This window comes from Podarcis bocagei, assembly GCF_964188305.1.
Source record: "Podarcis bocagei genome assembly, chromosome: 12".
NCBI lineage: Eukaryota > Metazoa > Chordata > Lepidosauria > Squamata > Lacertidae > Podarcis > Podarcis bocagei.
In genome coordinates, this window is record NC_138137.1 from 18,627,207 (window position 1) to 18,644,366 (window position 17,160).

The following is a 17,160-nucleotide window of genomic DNA, read 5'->3' on the forward strand; positions in this document are numbered from 1 at the left end:
TGTTGCTGCCCTCTGGACCTCTTGTGGAGGAGGTAAACAAAGAAGGGCCTCAAATTGTGATGACAGGGTCTGGATCAGTTTTTATGTGGAGAGGAGGTCCTTGATGAATTGTGCCTGAGCCAGCACTTTGAATTGGGCCTGGAAACTAATTGAAAGCTAGTGCAGTCGTGCCAGGATCGGTGTAATACACTCAAACTATATTGTTCTGGTGAGCAAGCTGGCTGCTGAATTCTGTACCCGCTGAAGTTTCCGAACTGACTTCAGAGGCAGCCCTACATATAACGCATTGCAGTAATCTAATCTAGGTGCTACTAGAGCATAGGCAATGATAAGCTATTCCTGTCCAGATAGAGGTGCAGCTGGGCTACTAGCTGAAGCTGATGGAACTCACTCCATGCCACTAAGGCCACCTGAGCCTCAAACTGACGTGGTTTTTTTCTTTAAAAATCTGCATGATTTTTTCCAGATATTCAGAATAGAAGGATGGGGCAAGGAGATCCTGTTTAATATTTCTCCATGTCATTTTGCAGCTGTGAGGCTACTTTTAGTTCAACAAAAACACTGTGGAGGAAAGGGAACATCTTATTGTATCTAGTTTGGGCCCAGTACTGTATTCAGATTTCAGTAATTGGAAATGTAAAAGCCTGCCTTTTCTGTCTAGAAAATGAAATTGTGGTAGCCTAAGATAGTAAAGAGATTACCAATTATCACATGATTTTCGTAGTATGTGATTTATAAAATAGTGTAATAAAAGGAATAAGTAGTGAACATCTACAAAAATTCTAAAACGACACCATTAATGACGTTATTGCTATGTGCTGTTTGGCAAACTACTGTGGATGTTGCAGCAGCAGCTTTCCTTTATCTATTGGTGGTTGGGCAAGGTGATGTTTGAAGTCCTTTACATATCTCATTATTCTGTACCAAATTCATTTTCTGAGCTGGTACATCCTTTAAGGAGTTCAAACCTTTTCTTGAAAGGGGTCTAGATGTTCAAAAATCAGTGAAGATGTTTTTATTTCTATCCTGATAATGAAAAAAGGAAAATCCATTTGTGCCAAATTGGGACTTCTCTGTTGCCTTCAAATTCTTGTAAATAGAACATTATTACAATGTTCCTCAAATAGCAGGATTGGCTCTTTGTCATCTTTTGGATAATTTATGTGTACTGTATAGTACAACAAGTGTCCCAATGCTAATTTAAAGCCAATTATGTTGTCTGTGGTTGTCTGATTGATATGCCTAATGCGTTTCATAACATTTTTGGTTAAGGTCACAGAGCTGTTTATATTGGTGTGCACGTCCCTTTTGGAAAGCAGAGTCGACGACGTCATAGGCACCGTGGACATAAGCATCATAGAAGAAGAAAAGAAAAGGAAACTGACAAAGAAGATGGGCGAGACTCTCCATCCTATGGTAAAAAAAAAAGATAGTTCTTTCATTGTACTTTAAGCAGCAATATAGTAAAACCCAGTTTTTTGGTGATTTATTTTTAAGAAGAGTAGAATTGACAGAATGGAAGGGTTTTATGGGCATGTTCCAGAGAAATTACAGTAGTTAGTTCTCTGTGTTTATACAATGTTCACAGAGCATATTGCCTCAGTATTATTCTTTATGAACTTTTTACGTCAAGAACTTGCACTCTGTTCTTGTGCTACATCAGATTCAGAACTTTTTAATTGTTTTCTAATATAGAGCCTTGAAAATGGTGGGGCTTCAGAAATGTTTACGTGGCTGCTAACTTGATTTTTGTGTTAAAAACAAGAAATGTACATGACTACAGATAATGAAATGAATGTAAAGAGAGGAACAGAGGGAAACATTGCATAACATGAGTGTTGTAATGTTAAAGGAGGAAGTTGTATGATGGAGAGAGTCTGATATCCATAAGGAAATAGTTCAGGAATTTGGTTTTGTGAATTTCAATTTATTAATGCACTCAAAACTGTAGCAAGATTAAAGCCATATAACAAACTTAACCAAACATTCAGTATCATTCAGGAGAATATGCATTCTGCCTGGATTGTTCATATATGTTTTTGAAATAGTTAATATCCCTGGATCCCGCCCCCCCACCTTGAGAAGGATCATGTCCAGTTTAATCCATGACCATTATTGTGACTATGATCATGGAAAGACATGGAGCTAAATGTATGTCCTTCCATTTAACATCCAAATGCATTTTGCTCCCTTTCATGCTCCCTTTGCCATTTTTGTTCAGTGGAAGGTTTTGCTAGAAGGTTAATAGGTTAGAAATGAGTTAATCAAAAATGAAAATGCAACAGTACTTGAGTGTTTTGAGCCTTTAAAAAGACTCAAATCAAGTTTGGAAATCTTGGTACTGGAACAAGGGACTTTATTTCATTCTCAAACCATCATAATCTCCTTTATCTGTTAAGGATTTTTGTCTGTCTTTCTATGCTGGTTATGATTTCTGTTTGTAAAGAAATCTGTGTAAAGATTAAGTACCATTTCAAATGTTCCTGTATTTACAAACATAGCAGTCATTCTTCTCTCTACAAATTCTGTATATTGCTAGTACACAAGCACAGTTTGCTCAAGACCATATAGTATCTTCACAGCAGATGTGTAGAATCATAGAATTGCAGAGCTGGAAGGGACCCCAAGGGTCATCCAGTCCAGCCCCTTGCAGTGTAAGAATCTCAGGCAAAGCGTATAAGGGGAAGAGAGGGCAGTGTGTGAAGAGAATCATGGTTTAATGTTAATGGGAGCCAGCTTAAAGAGTCTTGCTTATATATGGCCAAGGGAAATAGATTATACATGTGCACCAGTGAGTCTTTGCCTCAGGTATGTTTGGCAATGGTTCATAAAACCTTTGTAAACCAGGGACTAGCACATGCATGTGCACAAAAGGAGACCCTGATCATGGGATCCATTTGTGCAAGACAGATTCCAGGAGTGTGTATTGTATGGGCACTCTTTCATAAATGCTGCAGTCCGAGTGATCTCAGTGAGACCTAGCCATTGCAGAGTTTCTGCAAACAGTGCTCTGTTTTGTTTCAATTTAGCTGTATGTATTCATGTACATTCATTGCCCACTAAGAACCACTGGAATATGGGGAGCTAAAATCTAAATAATAGATGGTGTTATTTTTCTAGAAAGTTGGTGGTTAAAAAATAACTTCTCTTCCACTTCCAGCATCAGTGGTTGTCTTTTTGTTTTTAGCAGTGTGGTGGTATAAGTAAAAGTTTGACAATCTAAACCTTAAACTAAGATGTGCCCTTCACAATCTTATTTCCATCAAGACACACCATCCCAGAGGGTACAATTTATCCTGGGTACCGAGGATGATGATGAAGAACACATTCCCCATGATCTATTCACTGAAATGGATGAACTTTGCTTTAGAGAAGGAGAAGAATATGAATGGAAAGAAACTGCCAGGTAACCAATGAATATTCCTCTTCAAATTCTCTCACTGATGATTACAGCACAAAGAGACTTGGCCCTCCAGTTTACATTAAGACAAGTGGAAATCTGTGAAATCTGTTTGAAGTGCCTGATAAGTATTCCTTAACACCTAAGCATACTTCTCCTAGCTCTGCGGCTGTTGATACTACTGCTTATTTTTTAAAAAAGATATTGCTCACTTTTATATAAGGGTGCTGCTGTCAGGTGGTAGGGTGGTTGATAAATGAAGGATAAATGAGGCTGTAATCCTGTACTCTTTTACCTGGGAGTACGTCCTAGTGAGTTTAGTATGGCTTACTTCTGAGTAGGAAAGAATACGATTGTACTGTAAATATTTTAATAAAAGCAAACACTTAAATTATAGAATGTATGGAAAGAAGATTCTGAGAAGCAGGGCCAAATGAGAGATTTTATGTATTCTTATTTAGTTCTTTTTGTTGTAAATTGCCCTGGGGCCTGTGCAAAGAGCGGTATATCAATCATCTAAAGAAATACATAGATGGTAAACAGCAGAGTTTTTAAAAATTAAAAATAGTTTTTATTAAGGTTTTTTGTGTTTAAATAGCAGTATTTTGAAAAATAATGGCTTGTTAGTGTGCATGTAGCTCAGTGTATTTTCGTTTCAGATGGCTAAAATTTGAAGAAGACGTTGAAGATGGTGGTGATAGGTGGAGCAAACCTTATGTGGCTACCCTGTCTCTGCACAGTCTCTTTGAACTGAGAAGCTGTATCTTAAACGGGACAGTCATGTTGGATATGAGAGCCAGTACGCTGGATGAAATAGCAGGTTACAGCCAATTTTCCTTTAAGATTTTTTAAATTTTGCTTGTGTAGATCTAGTTCTAAAACAACAAAATAAAGCAGTTTTTCAGTTATTCTGTCTAAGAAAGAAACACAACAAAGGCAAAAAATACCAACCTTTATACTTAAAGCTTGAAGTTAAAAGTCCTGCTGATTAACTGTGTTTCATTAGCAGATAAGGGCCATGCTAAAAGTTGTACTTGCTTTAATTTTCTGTAGCATAATGTCGTAACACAAAAAATTCATTTTATTGCGTGTGTTAGCATAAATCTTAACCAGAACCTCTCCGCGACTGGGGTAGATAACAAGATGGTTCCAGCCTGAGGGTTTATTGCAGGGCTTCAATGCTTATTATGTCACTCTGCTACATATTTTGTTGGCAGCAATTTTAAGTTTTGGGATTAAATCTAAGCAAAAATGTGCCTCATTCAGAAGAAATCTGGACATTTCCAAATAAGGACCACATTGTATACAGTATGATTGCATCTTGTGCACAATTCACTTGCGTTATTTCAACCTTGTGCGGTTGAAAGACAGCTGGTTGAAATTGCACAAATTAATTGCATGTATGGCGGAGAGCTTAAAAGCTCTTTTTGTGCTGGGTTTTGCTGGCACGGAAAGAGCTTTTAATGTCTCTTGCCTTGTATACTGGGCAAGTTCTGCTCAGCGCATGGACTCTGGGATGCTATCGTGAGATCTCGCAGGAGCTTTGCATTGTTTAGAAATGCTCGCTTTATAATCTTTAACCAGAATCATCATTTACAAAAGGAAGGTCTTACGGATTGCTCTTAATGTGGAATTTGACTTAAATCAGCTTCAGGAGGTCACTATTTTTTATTTAATCTTTTTCTCTCTATAGATATGGTATTGGATAACATGATAGCTTCTGGTCACCTGGATGAATCTATGAGAGACAATGTCAGAGAAGCTCTTCTGAAGAGGCACCATCATCAGAATGAAAAAAAATTCACTAATCGGATTCCCCTTGTCCGATCCTTTGCAGATATAGGCAAGAAACATTCTGACCCTCTCTTGCTTGAAAGAAATGGTGAGATAAGTCATGGCATTCAGTTTGTTTTAACTTTTAACAATTTTAATGCAGAGATGTGAGAAAAGTCAGCACACTTGAAGAAAACAAGTTCATAATTCATTCCTGATATATAAGGAGTTGAGTAAACATTTGTCTGTAGGATTAGTGACTTTGACTTCATGCCTTTTGATCTGTAAGAGTTGAGAACTGTGCTTACACCACTGAATATATGGATAGATGCTTGTGAAACCAAGGCTTATGAATATTGTGTCTTGTTTTATTATATACCTCCTCTATTTTCTGGCTCTTCCTGTTTTATGCCTATGCTACTGCATTTTACAATAAGTCCATTTTTCTTTTAGGAATAATCAATAAATGATATTTTGGTGAGGAAAACCACACTGCTTTTTATCTAAATGATTGCCTTGGTTTCTCCTGTCTGCTATTCTCTGTATGTGCATGTGTTTATATTTGCTTATAATATAGAATCATTATAGGATATTCTGATAGTGTGCTTTTTATTTACTGAGTGGCTCTCACATTTGGTGTTTCGTTTCTGTTGGTGTGGTTTCTGATGCTAAAAAAAAATAGAGTCACTGCTCAGGTAATTTCAGGTAATCAATGTGTATCTCATTTTATATTGCTCTCTATACTCTTAATTAGAATTATCACATATTTGACTTTTCATGTATGTATATATCAAATTGCTGATTTTGATAAAACCTGCCTCTAAAGATATTGAGTTTGGTAGCTCCACAACAAACTGTTTCATTGTTATTAGGAGCCTGTAATCAGTACAGAGTCTTTTTAGGCCCTGATCCTAGCATTTTTCTTCCATACCTTCCTGTGGTGACGTGTTTTTAAAGTAGGAAAAACAAAGGTTCACATACTGTTGACACCCTAGGTCAGGATAGTGACTGTGTTTTTATTTGGCATGTTGTACTTCAGGTATTGTACTTTCTTGTTTTTCCCAGAACTTGTTTTACAGAAGGTGCTTATATGTCTGCTTTAATATATATAGATTCCTTTATCATAAGCATAGCACTTAGATGTTTTGCTCAATTCTCTCAGGATCTTAAGCAGTCAGCAGTAATATATTTCTCCCTTCCTTCCTTACCTTGTAGATATGTGTACATATAAGCTGACTTTTTTAACATCGAAAATTCTGCTTAGCTCTTATGTTTTGCTTAAGTCTTATCTCACCTATGACTGAGTGGTGTTTTGTGTTTTTAGAGTTTTGTTATATAAAATATGAATAACTTGTCTTCCTGCTGAACATTTTTTTTATCACTTTATTTGTTTTACCTCAGGGGAAGGCCTTTCAGCCTCCCGTCACTCTTTACGAGCTGGTCTCTCTGCCTCAAATATTTCCCTGAGAGGAGAGAATCGCTTATCCCTTCTTCTCAATTACCTTCTTCCTGGATCTCCAGCCGTCTCAAGGAGCGCAACCCCTTTACCTACCCCACAAAGCACTCCACCTTCCAGTCCTAGGTGCGGTCACAAGGGAACCACAAATTTACCACCAGCTGAGCACCAGGGTGCTGAATTCCTAGTGTCTCCTTCTAGTGATGATATCCCTAAAGTAGTAATTCATCCACCTGAGGAGGATTTAGAAGCTCAGGAAAGCGAGGAGAAGACGACAGAGGATAATAGTGACATAATACCAGGCAACTATTTGAACTCAAATTGTCCATGTGTGGTGCTTTCTGCAGCTGAATCACGTCCACTGCAAAGTTTTTATCACACAGCTTGAGCAATCATGAGTTGTATATCAGTCTGTCACTCGTTTGCATGCTTCATTTCTTCTTGTGTGATATTTTCTTGTGTGATACTTTAGTCAGTATTACGAACTGGAGTTGACACTGAAATATTAACACAAGTATTAACACATTGAAAGCAATGAAATATCTGAGTATTTCTCCATACTTTTTATGTTCATAACCTAAAGGAATTCATTCAGCAAGTGCTTCTGCCTTTAAAAAATAAAGAAAGAAACAAGCGAGTTATACATTATAAACTTGAAACTAAGATACCAAATGGTGGCCTTTTACTACTTTTTAAACCTGGTAATTTATAGTAGGTGATGTATAGTTCAGCACCAGAAGATGCCAGTTATCTTAAAAATTATGGTCTGTGCTTTGAAAACACAGTAACATGCTGTACCCAACTTGAAATTCCTACTTCAGGGTAATAAACCAGTTCTTTCCTGTTTAATTTGAAAAGGGCCACTTTAACTGTAGCCAGCCCCCTTTTAGGAATTGTAACAAGGAGAAGCTTGTGCAACAGCTAAGGGGGCATTTAATTTTTCTGAATTAAATGGGTAAGAGCTGTCAGTTGCTAGTGTACTTGAACTCTAAACTCCATTGGTTACAGCAACACTTTATACCTGTAAGATTGATGTGGATGCCTTTTGCAGTCCTCAATGTTCTGGTCTTATTCACTTCCTGTGTGGGACCTCTTGCATCAGTCTCCTGTTCTGCACCATAGCTTTTTGCACAGAGGTTGAGACTAGGAAGATTGACTACTCTAGCTAGGAGCTTAACATCTGATTATGTGTGTTGGTGTACAGCAAATTATTTTTTCAGGCTATTGTAGCAATCAGTTGTTTTAAGGCCTGCGATGTAAATGTAAAGCACATATATATTTAGGGTTAAATGCTCTGAAAATCTTCGAACTGCAAAGTCGAATGTACATTTTTTTTAATATACTTTTGACAGAAGTAGGTCCCCTGCAAATATGGACTAAACATATCTCTCTTTCTCTCTGACTCACGTTTTGTTGCAGTGCTGTGTAAAGTGTGACGCAGCTTGAAGATGCTTTGTAAGCCATATCCTGAAATTATTGCTTTTCTCTGAGGTTGTTTTATTCCATTGCTTTCCTTTGTTGCTCTGTTTCTTGGTTATTGTCATCTGGGGGCACTTTGATATATTAGATTAATTTAAACTTTGAGCTTTCTGTTATCTCATGTGAGAAGATATGACCATTGTAGATTTTCATGGAATTGTGTGTTTCAGTAAATAGATAATCTGCTCTGCAGGTATTGGTACTGTCTGGGATCAGACAACACACTGCATAAAACAGCCCTAAGTTTTCCGAACTTGGATTCCACTAGAATAGGATGCAAGGGAAATAATGATAATTTAGTATGAAGTAGTGTAACTAAGAGGGGGCAAGCAATTGTCCTAGAGTACATTTGCTTGCCTGCTCTGCTACTGCAGAGAAAGCCTTCTCTTGCATTCCCAATTTACAGCGGTAGTGTCTTGCAGAAAACACCCTCCCACACACACACACTCCAATTAAATGGGAAGCCTTGTACAGTGGTGCCTCGCAAGACGAAAAGAATCCGTTCTGTGATTCTCTTCGTCTAGCGTTTTTTTCGTCTTGCGAAGCAAGCCCATTGACGGATTAGCGGATTAGCGCTATTAGCGGCTTTTAGCGGCTTATCTGCTGATCGGATCAGCTGATAAGCGGCTTAGCGGCTTAGAAAAAGGGGGGGGGAACCAGCAGGAACTCGCAAGACATTTTCGTCTTGTGAAGCAAGCCCATAGGAAATTCATTTTGCAAAGCACCTCCAAAACGGAAAACTCTTTCGTCTAGCGAGTTTTCCGTCTTGCGAGGCATTCGTCTTGCGGGGCACCACTGTATTGGAGAAATGGGTACTTCAAGTTTCCTGGTCTAAACTAATTAGGGTTATAAAGAAAATAACCAGCATCTGGAATTGAGCTTGCAAACAGACTTGGAGCCAGTGAAGTTGATACAACAATGCAGTAATGCGATACCATTTACAAGAAAGAGCTTTGGTTGTTCCCACCATAGTGATGCTGCAGGGGTCCTAATCGACAACCTCCAGTGGTGTTTCTGTAGATGTTCAACATGTTGGGGACAAGTTGTTATTCTGTGGCTCACTGTAAGCTAGTGGCCATGGAATTGAGCAGTACCCCTCAGATACCACCTTCTGAGACTTGTCTGCTAGAAAGGACCAGGAATAATGTAAAGCAGTATCACCAGCCCCAGGAACATAAAAAGCCGCTGAGATGTTAAGCAGAACCAACAGGACCACACTTCTCTTGTTTAGTTTCTGGGCAATCCTGTTGGAGGGCGATAAGCACCATCACAGTTCCAAAGCAGAGTTGGAAGCAAGACTGAACCAGTTGAGCCAATTTCTTTTACATTTATTTATTTAATGTTCCTAATGTGGACTCTTTCTGCACAAAGAGGTGGTGTTTTTTTCAGTGGCTTATTGAACTCTGTGTTATATACCAGCTCCGTGATTCTGTGATTTCTTGGTAGCCCCATCTGCATCTTGTCATGACTAGGCCAAGGTTCTTAAAAATGCAATTTTAAAACCATGTATTTCATAGAATGTTACATCAGAAGTAACATACTGTGTCTGCTGTCCCAAATGGTGAAACAACAATTCCAAAATAGTGTACAAGACTAGATGGTAGACAAAGCAGTGAAGTAGAAAAGAAAAAAAGTTGGCATCTTGTAAGAGTTTTAATTAGTAGTAGTAATTTTAATAATAGTAGAATGTGTATACCGCCCTTCAAAACTAATGCAAATCCATTGATTTTAATAGGTCTGCTCTGAGTGTAATTTTGTTGGATACCACTCTGATATTTCTTTGAAGTTTGTAACAGTTCTTCTTGCTATTAGTTTTTTCTTAAAACTGGTTTGCCACCTTGGGAGCAGATGAAACTGCAGTGTTAACTCCAAATAAAATTGGTTCCTCTTGTTCATGTGTAAAATTAATTCTTAGGATCATGGGTCACATCCTATTTAAAATATATTCTTGCTTTAGTGTTGACTAATGGAAGAGAGATGTAATCTTGACGCCAGTCTTGTAACAAGCTAGGTGTTTTGCTAGGTATTCTAAAGTATGTTTTTGTGGTTTTTCAGACTCATAGAAAGTATGACATCCCTCTGATGCACGATCCACACACAAAGCATTGGTGGTTAGACACACATTCTTATGTTCTCTTTAAAAAAATAACACATTTTTGTTCTGGTGCATTTTGCAAAAGGCCATCATTTAGGCAACATCTAATTTCAACTTTTTAACAAGTGTTCATTGTTTTTCAGAAGAAAATAACTTGTTTGTGTGGCATTTTTGATACTAATGCACCTTTTGTTTATTAACTTCCACATTCGCTTTTAGAAAGCTGCCACTGTCATTGTGTAACTAAGTCTGTTTTCTACTGATGTAATTTTGAACGGCCCTGTATATTCTGCTTGTAGGACTTCTTGCATCACCACAATCTGCACCCGGTAATTTGGACATTGGAAAAAGTGGAGAACTTAAAAGCAGTGGAACAGGGGGAAGTAGAGAAAACAGCACTGTTGATTTCAGCAAGGTAAACTATGTCATTTAGAGAGTAGAAAGAGAGCTTTGTGAATTGTAAAGCTGTTTATTTATTCTGGGTTTAAGATCATTATTCGTATATTGTTAAAAGCAAAAATTCTAAGCGATTTTTTTTGTTTGCTTATTTGGAGTTACTTGTGACAGCTTTCCAACAGATCTGTAATGACTCCTAGAAAGAAATTAAGAATTATGAACATATTTCCATAATTTTCTGGACTGTAGGATTAGCAGCTGATGTCTGTACATTGCTTCCTATATAAATGACCAAGGAAATCTCCTACAGCCACAAACGATGACCATGGTTTTAGTCATGGTTTCTAGTATGTCCCCTATTCCAAGCTGCCTCTTATGCCAATACCCAGTTAATACCTGCACACGCTTTCTAGTGCTCCTGGATTGGCATGGCCTCTGCATCACCAGCTCATTTATTATTGGCCAGCTGCAGAAACAGGGTAGAGAACTTTTCCTGGAAATCTCTGGCTACATTTGGTGTGCTTAGAGATAGCAAGAGTTGTGCAGCCTTCTGGATGATTTTGTTTTCCAGCCACTATTCCCTTATGCCTTTTGTAGCAGGGTTGTACCCTACTTGGTCACAGTCCAGTTGCGGCAGTGGAAGCCTGATATGTGCCAGTGCTGCTAAAATCGACACTTTAGGACTGAGTTCAAGTGTGCAGAACTGAATCCTTTAGTATTGGAATGAATGCTATCTTGCAGTGGAGGTTTTAATGCGGTGTATATTTTATTTCCTGGAAACAATATATGAGCCTACATTTCTGTTGTTGCTTGAAGCATTTAAGGCTCTATTCCTCCTCCTAGTTTTCTGTATTTAAACCTGCAGAGGGACAAGATTGCATCCGTTTGTTTTATATAATTCAGTTGAGCAATGTAATTACTAATTTAAAAGTTGTCTGTGAATGTGCATCTTGTGAATTAAATGTAAACGAAGTTAACTTACGTTTTAGTTAATCATGGCAGATGCCACTATTCCTGCTCCTCTATCACAGTTTTTATGTTTTTACTTGGCCTATTCTTCTCTGCACCTGCCTTGTCTCCTGTTGGGCAGGAGTCTGCCTCCTGGCACTGTAGTTGTGGCACACTTGGTGTGGGACTCAAGAGGCCAGCTGTAAGTTTTATTTCCTAGATAGCTGTGTAACTGGTGTCTTAGTTTCAGTGATCTTTGTGTATCTGTCTGTATGTGAACCAATAGTTCATGTGCTGTACAATATGGTGGTATTCTTCTGTAATTATATACACAGTTTGCATAATTAATTTATTAATAAACCTTATATATATATCAATAGATACTTCTCCAAAACTATTTTTTCCCCTCAGGCTGATTTTATAAAATGAAAGAACTTTGTATATAACTGCAGTGACTTTTTAGTGCTATTTGTAGATACCAATAATAAAAACTGTTTTTTAAAAAAGTAGTTGTGTGTAAATATTTATACTAAAATATGCAACAATGTGTGCAGATATGGTTACATTATAAATGTATTTCTGAAGCTTCTTCTGACACACATTTGTTCCTGTAGCAACACCATAGTGTTCTGTTCACAACAGAGTCACATACCATTAATCCTAGTTTTAGAAACACTTAGCATTAATCAACTGTAAACTAAGTAGCTATTTTTAATCCTTGTAAATAGGTAGATATGAATTTTATGAGGAAGATTCCCATAGGTGCAGAGGCATCAAATGTGTTGGTGGGAGAAGTGGATTTTTTGGAGAGACCAATTATTGCTTTTGTGAGGCTGGCCCCCGCTGTACTTCTCTCAGGCCTTACAGAAGTTCCTGTTCCTACCCGGTAAGGAAAATCTTACATATAATAAAGCTGGAATTTTGTATTTGTATAATACGGTTTTGACTCCAAGCTTTTCAGGCAGAAATTCTTAACTGAGAAATACTTCCTTTGCTGCCACCTCCTTGTTGTTGTTTTTTACTTTGTGCATTGGTGTGAAATACTGTAGGTACATTTTATTTCATTTTAAAAAAATAAATGGAAATGGTAATCTGCTGCCACTAACTGAGCTAGACACTGGGCAGCCTTCCAGTTCCATATTTATGCTTTCTCACAGCACCTGACATATCTTCACTGATCACTGATGCTAAAAAATTCAGCTTATCGTAGTTCTGATTTCTTGTAGTCTGTTTCATTCTTCCACAGATTCCTTTTTCTTTTGCTGGGCCCGGCAGGCAAAGCGCCCCAATACCATGAGATTGGTCGATCAATAGCAACACTTATGACAGATGACGTGAGTACTAGGCATCCTGTATCTGTTCAAAGTATTCACTTAAAAATCTGAATGGGATCTTCATTCAAGTAGAACTTGGCATGGCTAATGATTATATGGTGATTGAAGGAAATAGCTATGGAACGAGTATGTTTACCATAAGCATGAATTTATGAATGCTGCAGTGAAATGTGTCATGTTGCGTTTTTGATAAATTCCTAAAGCTGTGTGTGTGAAATAATTACTAAATGAAAGCACCACTTTTGTGAAATCTGACAGCTATATACATCTCATAGTAATGCTCTTAGATTTTTCACTGTTCCTTCCTCCTTGCGTGGTACAATCCTATGCATGTCAGCTACAATAGGACATATTTCCATGTAAGTGTGTATAGGACTATAGTCTTTGTGAACTTTCCTTTCCTTGCTACTCTGAAACTTTGAGAGTTGTTTACATATCAATATTATAGGCTTGAAATGTCATTGTCCATGCAAACAGGTGTATGTGTACATAAGCGCACACACACAACTTGTGTCTTGAACATGCATTTGAATGCTGATCATAGATATATTTGCATGTAGAATTGAGTATAGAAACAAGTTATTTATTTGAGCCTTTTAAAGTAATAACTGTGATGCCTTTCCAGCCTCTTAGAGAAGAGTTTCACCATGTCAGGAAATCAAATATAAGTGTGTATATATTTTATAAAGGTTTTCCATGATGTTGCTTATAAAGCTAAAGACCGAAATGATCTGCTCTCTGGAATCGATGAATTTTTAGATCAAGTAACAGTTCTGCCTCCAGGAGAGTGGGATCCATCTATTCGAATTGAGCCACCCAAAAGTGTTCCTTCTCAGGTAAGAACTTTTCTAGTGAAGGGCACCTTAAAAGAGTGTAGTGGTGTGACAGGACATAGGTGGGATATGCAAGCAGCTAAAAAAATGTCAAAACTGCATGAGATACACACAGAATGAAAAAGTGCTGGTTGAAACTGAAAACCACTTCACGGAACTGCTAACCCTTTTGAGAGAGGTGTCTAAATGTTGGCTCCTAACTTTGATGGAAAACAGGCTATGTTCAGTATCTGAACGCTGCAAAGTGTGTTTGATTACCCTGAGCTCATGATACAGGATGGATAAAACAGTGAATTGAATGTGTCTAGTTGCTTTGATGAAACGAGTTCTGCAAATAGTATTTTTTTAAAAACTAAATGGTTTCTGTGTGCAGAATTTCTCCCTAGATAATGCCATGCTAATCAGCTGTTCTGATACAAAAATCATCATTACTTTGAATGAAGCAAAAAGTTTGGTTTTTTTCCTCTTGTGAACTTATCTCCTTGCATAGTTAATGATAGCTAAAGTTTTTAATAATCAAAAGATTTTTCTCTCAGAGCCATGTTAAGTGTTGCAGAATAATTTCTCAGTGAATAATTAACGCTGCTTTTTGAAAAATACTTTTTGAGTTTGGCAGGAAAATAGCATCACATGCTCAATGTGTAGGCCTTTCCTTAGGTGCGAGGGAGAGAGCTTGAAATTGTGCTTGCTGTTGTGGTCTGACCTTAATGGAATCTTTTCATGCATTTCCTTGATACAGGAAAAACGGAAGATACCTAAATTTCCAAATGGAGCTGCTTCTCCTGGAGAGTCTCTTGAAGAAGGCCATGCTGGACCTGAACTACAGAGGACTGGAAGGTGTGTGGTGTTTGCTTAAATTCTAGCAATATTAAAGAAGTAGAAATCTAAATCCTTACTGCTTTAGAGACTTGCAGAATATACATTTCATAATGTTTAGTTTCCACCTAATACGTTGGCCTGTTTTAGGCACTTTATACTATGGCAGTATTCTTCAGTATGCTTCGGGGAAGAATAGAGAATGTGTCGATGCCTTACCCAAATTTATTTTCAAGCTGAAACAGTGCTCAAAGTCTTATGTTTGCCATAGATATGGTTTAAAACCAAAAGTTGTATATAGTGGGCTAGATAGTCAAAACATTTTGTAAAGAAAAACCACAGTGATTTCCTAGACATGGAAACATTAGTGATGTCCCCTATTGTCCCTCTTGGCAGAATTCACAGAAAGGAAAAACTTTCTGAGATAGAAGAAGCCATTTTCAAAGAAAATTCTCTTTGCCAATTTGAAACTTCTCTTCGCTAAAAAACAACTGTTGAATATGTATCTGACTACAGATTTACAAATCAGTAAGCTTTATCAAATATAGTTAATGGCTATGAAAAATGAAAGATTTAAGGCGTTTAGATGGCTTTTCACAAAAGTTGTTCATCTTAAACAATTTGAATAACTTTTTTGAGGAACATTATTGAAATGCACAAAATTGATAGCATACTGTACTTTCATTTTTTAATTTAATTACACTCTGTGAGTATAAAAATGTACATAGACACATTTCTTGTGTAATAGTTATTTTAATGGAGATTCAAATGGCTTTCTTTCTAAGAATATTTTTCTGCGACCAAGTTAATTATTCCCAATATATTTTGAATCCGGTATACCAGTACTATCAAATGTTTGACGCTCATCTCCATTTTCCTTATATAGTTTGAGATTTCTCTTGATAGTTTCTGCTGCAGTATAGAACCCCTGCCTTTTATTTAGTTGCCCAGAGCTGTATATATTCCACAATTGAGTGCAACCTGGGTATAAGCACAGAACTTGGTACTGGCAGCAGAATTTGTCACCCTGAGAACATTCAGTTTTTCATTAAAAATAAGTTTTGGATCTTTAACATTTCAAAGAGAGGCTGAAAAGTGAATGTGTCCTGCATGGTAAAATTCAGAGATGAGACTGAGAGTTATTTCCAAGGGCCAACTGATGGTTTTAAAGATGTATGGGGAAAAAACTGAAGTGCAGAATTTTGAGTTCTTTAGTGCAGTGTATGCACACTTCTGATATTACTGTCTTCTGTATATTTTTGCATTTCTTAATATTATTGTAAGCTGCCTTGATCATTTTCATAGCACTGCTAGGACAATTTGTAAATCCTTTAAGGAATAAATGCAAAACACTTTGAACTGAGACTAACACAAATCTGAAATATTTTGTTCTGTTGCATCTACTCCCATCTGTTAACAAGAGCATTAATGACCACTTTTGTGGGAATTACAGACCATGCACATGGAGTTTTAAAATATCCACAAAGCTGTGGGCTGCATCAAATTATGTAAAAATATTTTTGCTAAAAAAAAATAAGAGCAAATGCAGGGAAACAGAAGTCCTACAGATTTTCAGCAGAAGTTAGATGTAAAATATCTTGATCAATGTTACATTCAGGTAGGGATACTGAACATTTTCCAAGCTTTTTTCAATGTCTAGCCCATTATACACAAATTATCTGCCAGCATTAAAAACAGAATATCAACTAAGTTTACTTTAGGTACTGAAAATGAGTAGATTAAAATGGTACATTTGCAGTTTGTAATTGTCAGTAGGTTTGGAATATATGAAATAAGGCTACTTTGTGCTAAAAAAATCTGCACTGTCAGTCTTGTGTATCCCATAGTTTTAAGCGTTCTGGAGTCCTTTAGTGTACAGTTTGACGAGTTTCATCTCACCTATTTAGGCTTTTTGGTGGTTTGATACTTGACATCAAAAGGAAAGCACCTTTTTTCTTGAGTGACTTCAAGGATGCATTAAGTCTGCAGTGCCTGGCCTCGATTCTTTTCCTATACTGTGCCTGTATGTCTCCTGTAATCACTTTTGGAGGGCTCCTTGGAGAAGCTACAGAAGGCAGAATAGTGAGTACAAAGAATGGTAGTAGCCAGGCGTTTAGATTTTCAGAGGCAAGTGACTGTGTTCATTTGTCTCCTTTATTCCTACCTTTATTTGAAGACCTTTAGCCACAGCATTTGATTAGCCTTGCCCCCTATTAAATGTTCCTCAAATATTAACTGGAAAACATGGATAAAAATGTGTGTATGAACAGGAGAAGACGCACAGTTAAGGTAAAAATTACTCTGTCTTGATGAATAGTTTCATGGATTGGAAAACAGCTTGCATTGTCTTTATTTTAAAGAGGCCTTAAACTGGCTGTGGAAAGGCTATTGGATCACCCGACTTTGGACCCACCTTGATTTTCTGCTCAAGGCTGATGTTTCGGATAGCTTGGTTGTTTTATTGGGTAGTAGACCTATAAAAAGAATGCCTTTTTAAAAAAAGGTTTTGGAAAGAGAAATGTAGAACTAAGTACTCTGAGCTATCCTAAATGTCACACACGTGTGTGATAAAATCTAGATGGGCACTTTTGTTAGAGAAAACTGTTTCAGGGAGGAATTGTTTGGAGCAG

At 37.3% G+C, this 17,160-nt stretch overlaps 1 protein-coding gene across 18 annotated transcripts in view; it reads left to right on the forward strand.

Moving 5' to 3' along the window:
• Window positions 1-17,160, forward strand: part of SLC4A7 (solute carrier family 4 member 7) — a 113,816-nt gene that overhangs the window by 73,605 nt on the left and 23,051 nt on the right. For 8 of the 18 annotated variants that reach the window (XM_081164349.1, XM_081164336.1, XM_081164350.1 and 5 more), the window contains 12 exons: window positions 1,273-1,416; window positions 3,268-3,406; window positions 4,060-4,220; window positions 5,094-5,282; window positions 6,575-6,931; window positions 10,503-10,618; window positions 11,690-11,749; window positions 12,276-12,433; window positions 12,794-12,881; window positions 13,571-13,717; window positions 14,454-14,551; window positions 16,438-16,612. In XM_081164349.1, the coding sequence (XP_081020475.1) occupies window positions 1,273-1,416; window positions 3,268-3,406; window positions 4,060-4,220; window positions 5,094-5,282; window positions 6,575-6,931; window positions 10,503-10,618; window positions 11,690-11,749; window positions 12,276-12,433; window positions 12,794-12,881; window positions 13,571-13,717; window positions 14,454-14,551; window positions 16,438-16,612 (1,832 nt within the window). The remainder of the gene's footprint in view (window positions 1-1,272; window positions 1,417-3,267; window positions 3,407-4,059; window positions 4,221-5,093; window positions 5,283-6,574; window positions 6,932-10,502; window positions 10,619-11,689; window positions 11,750-12,275; window positions 12,434-12,793; window positions 12,882-13,570; window positions 13,718-14,453; window positions 14,552-16,437; window positions 16,613-17,160) is intronic. The other 10 variants (XM_081164347.1, XM_081164339.1, XM_081164348.1 and 7 more) reach the window with 6 other exon arrangements.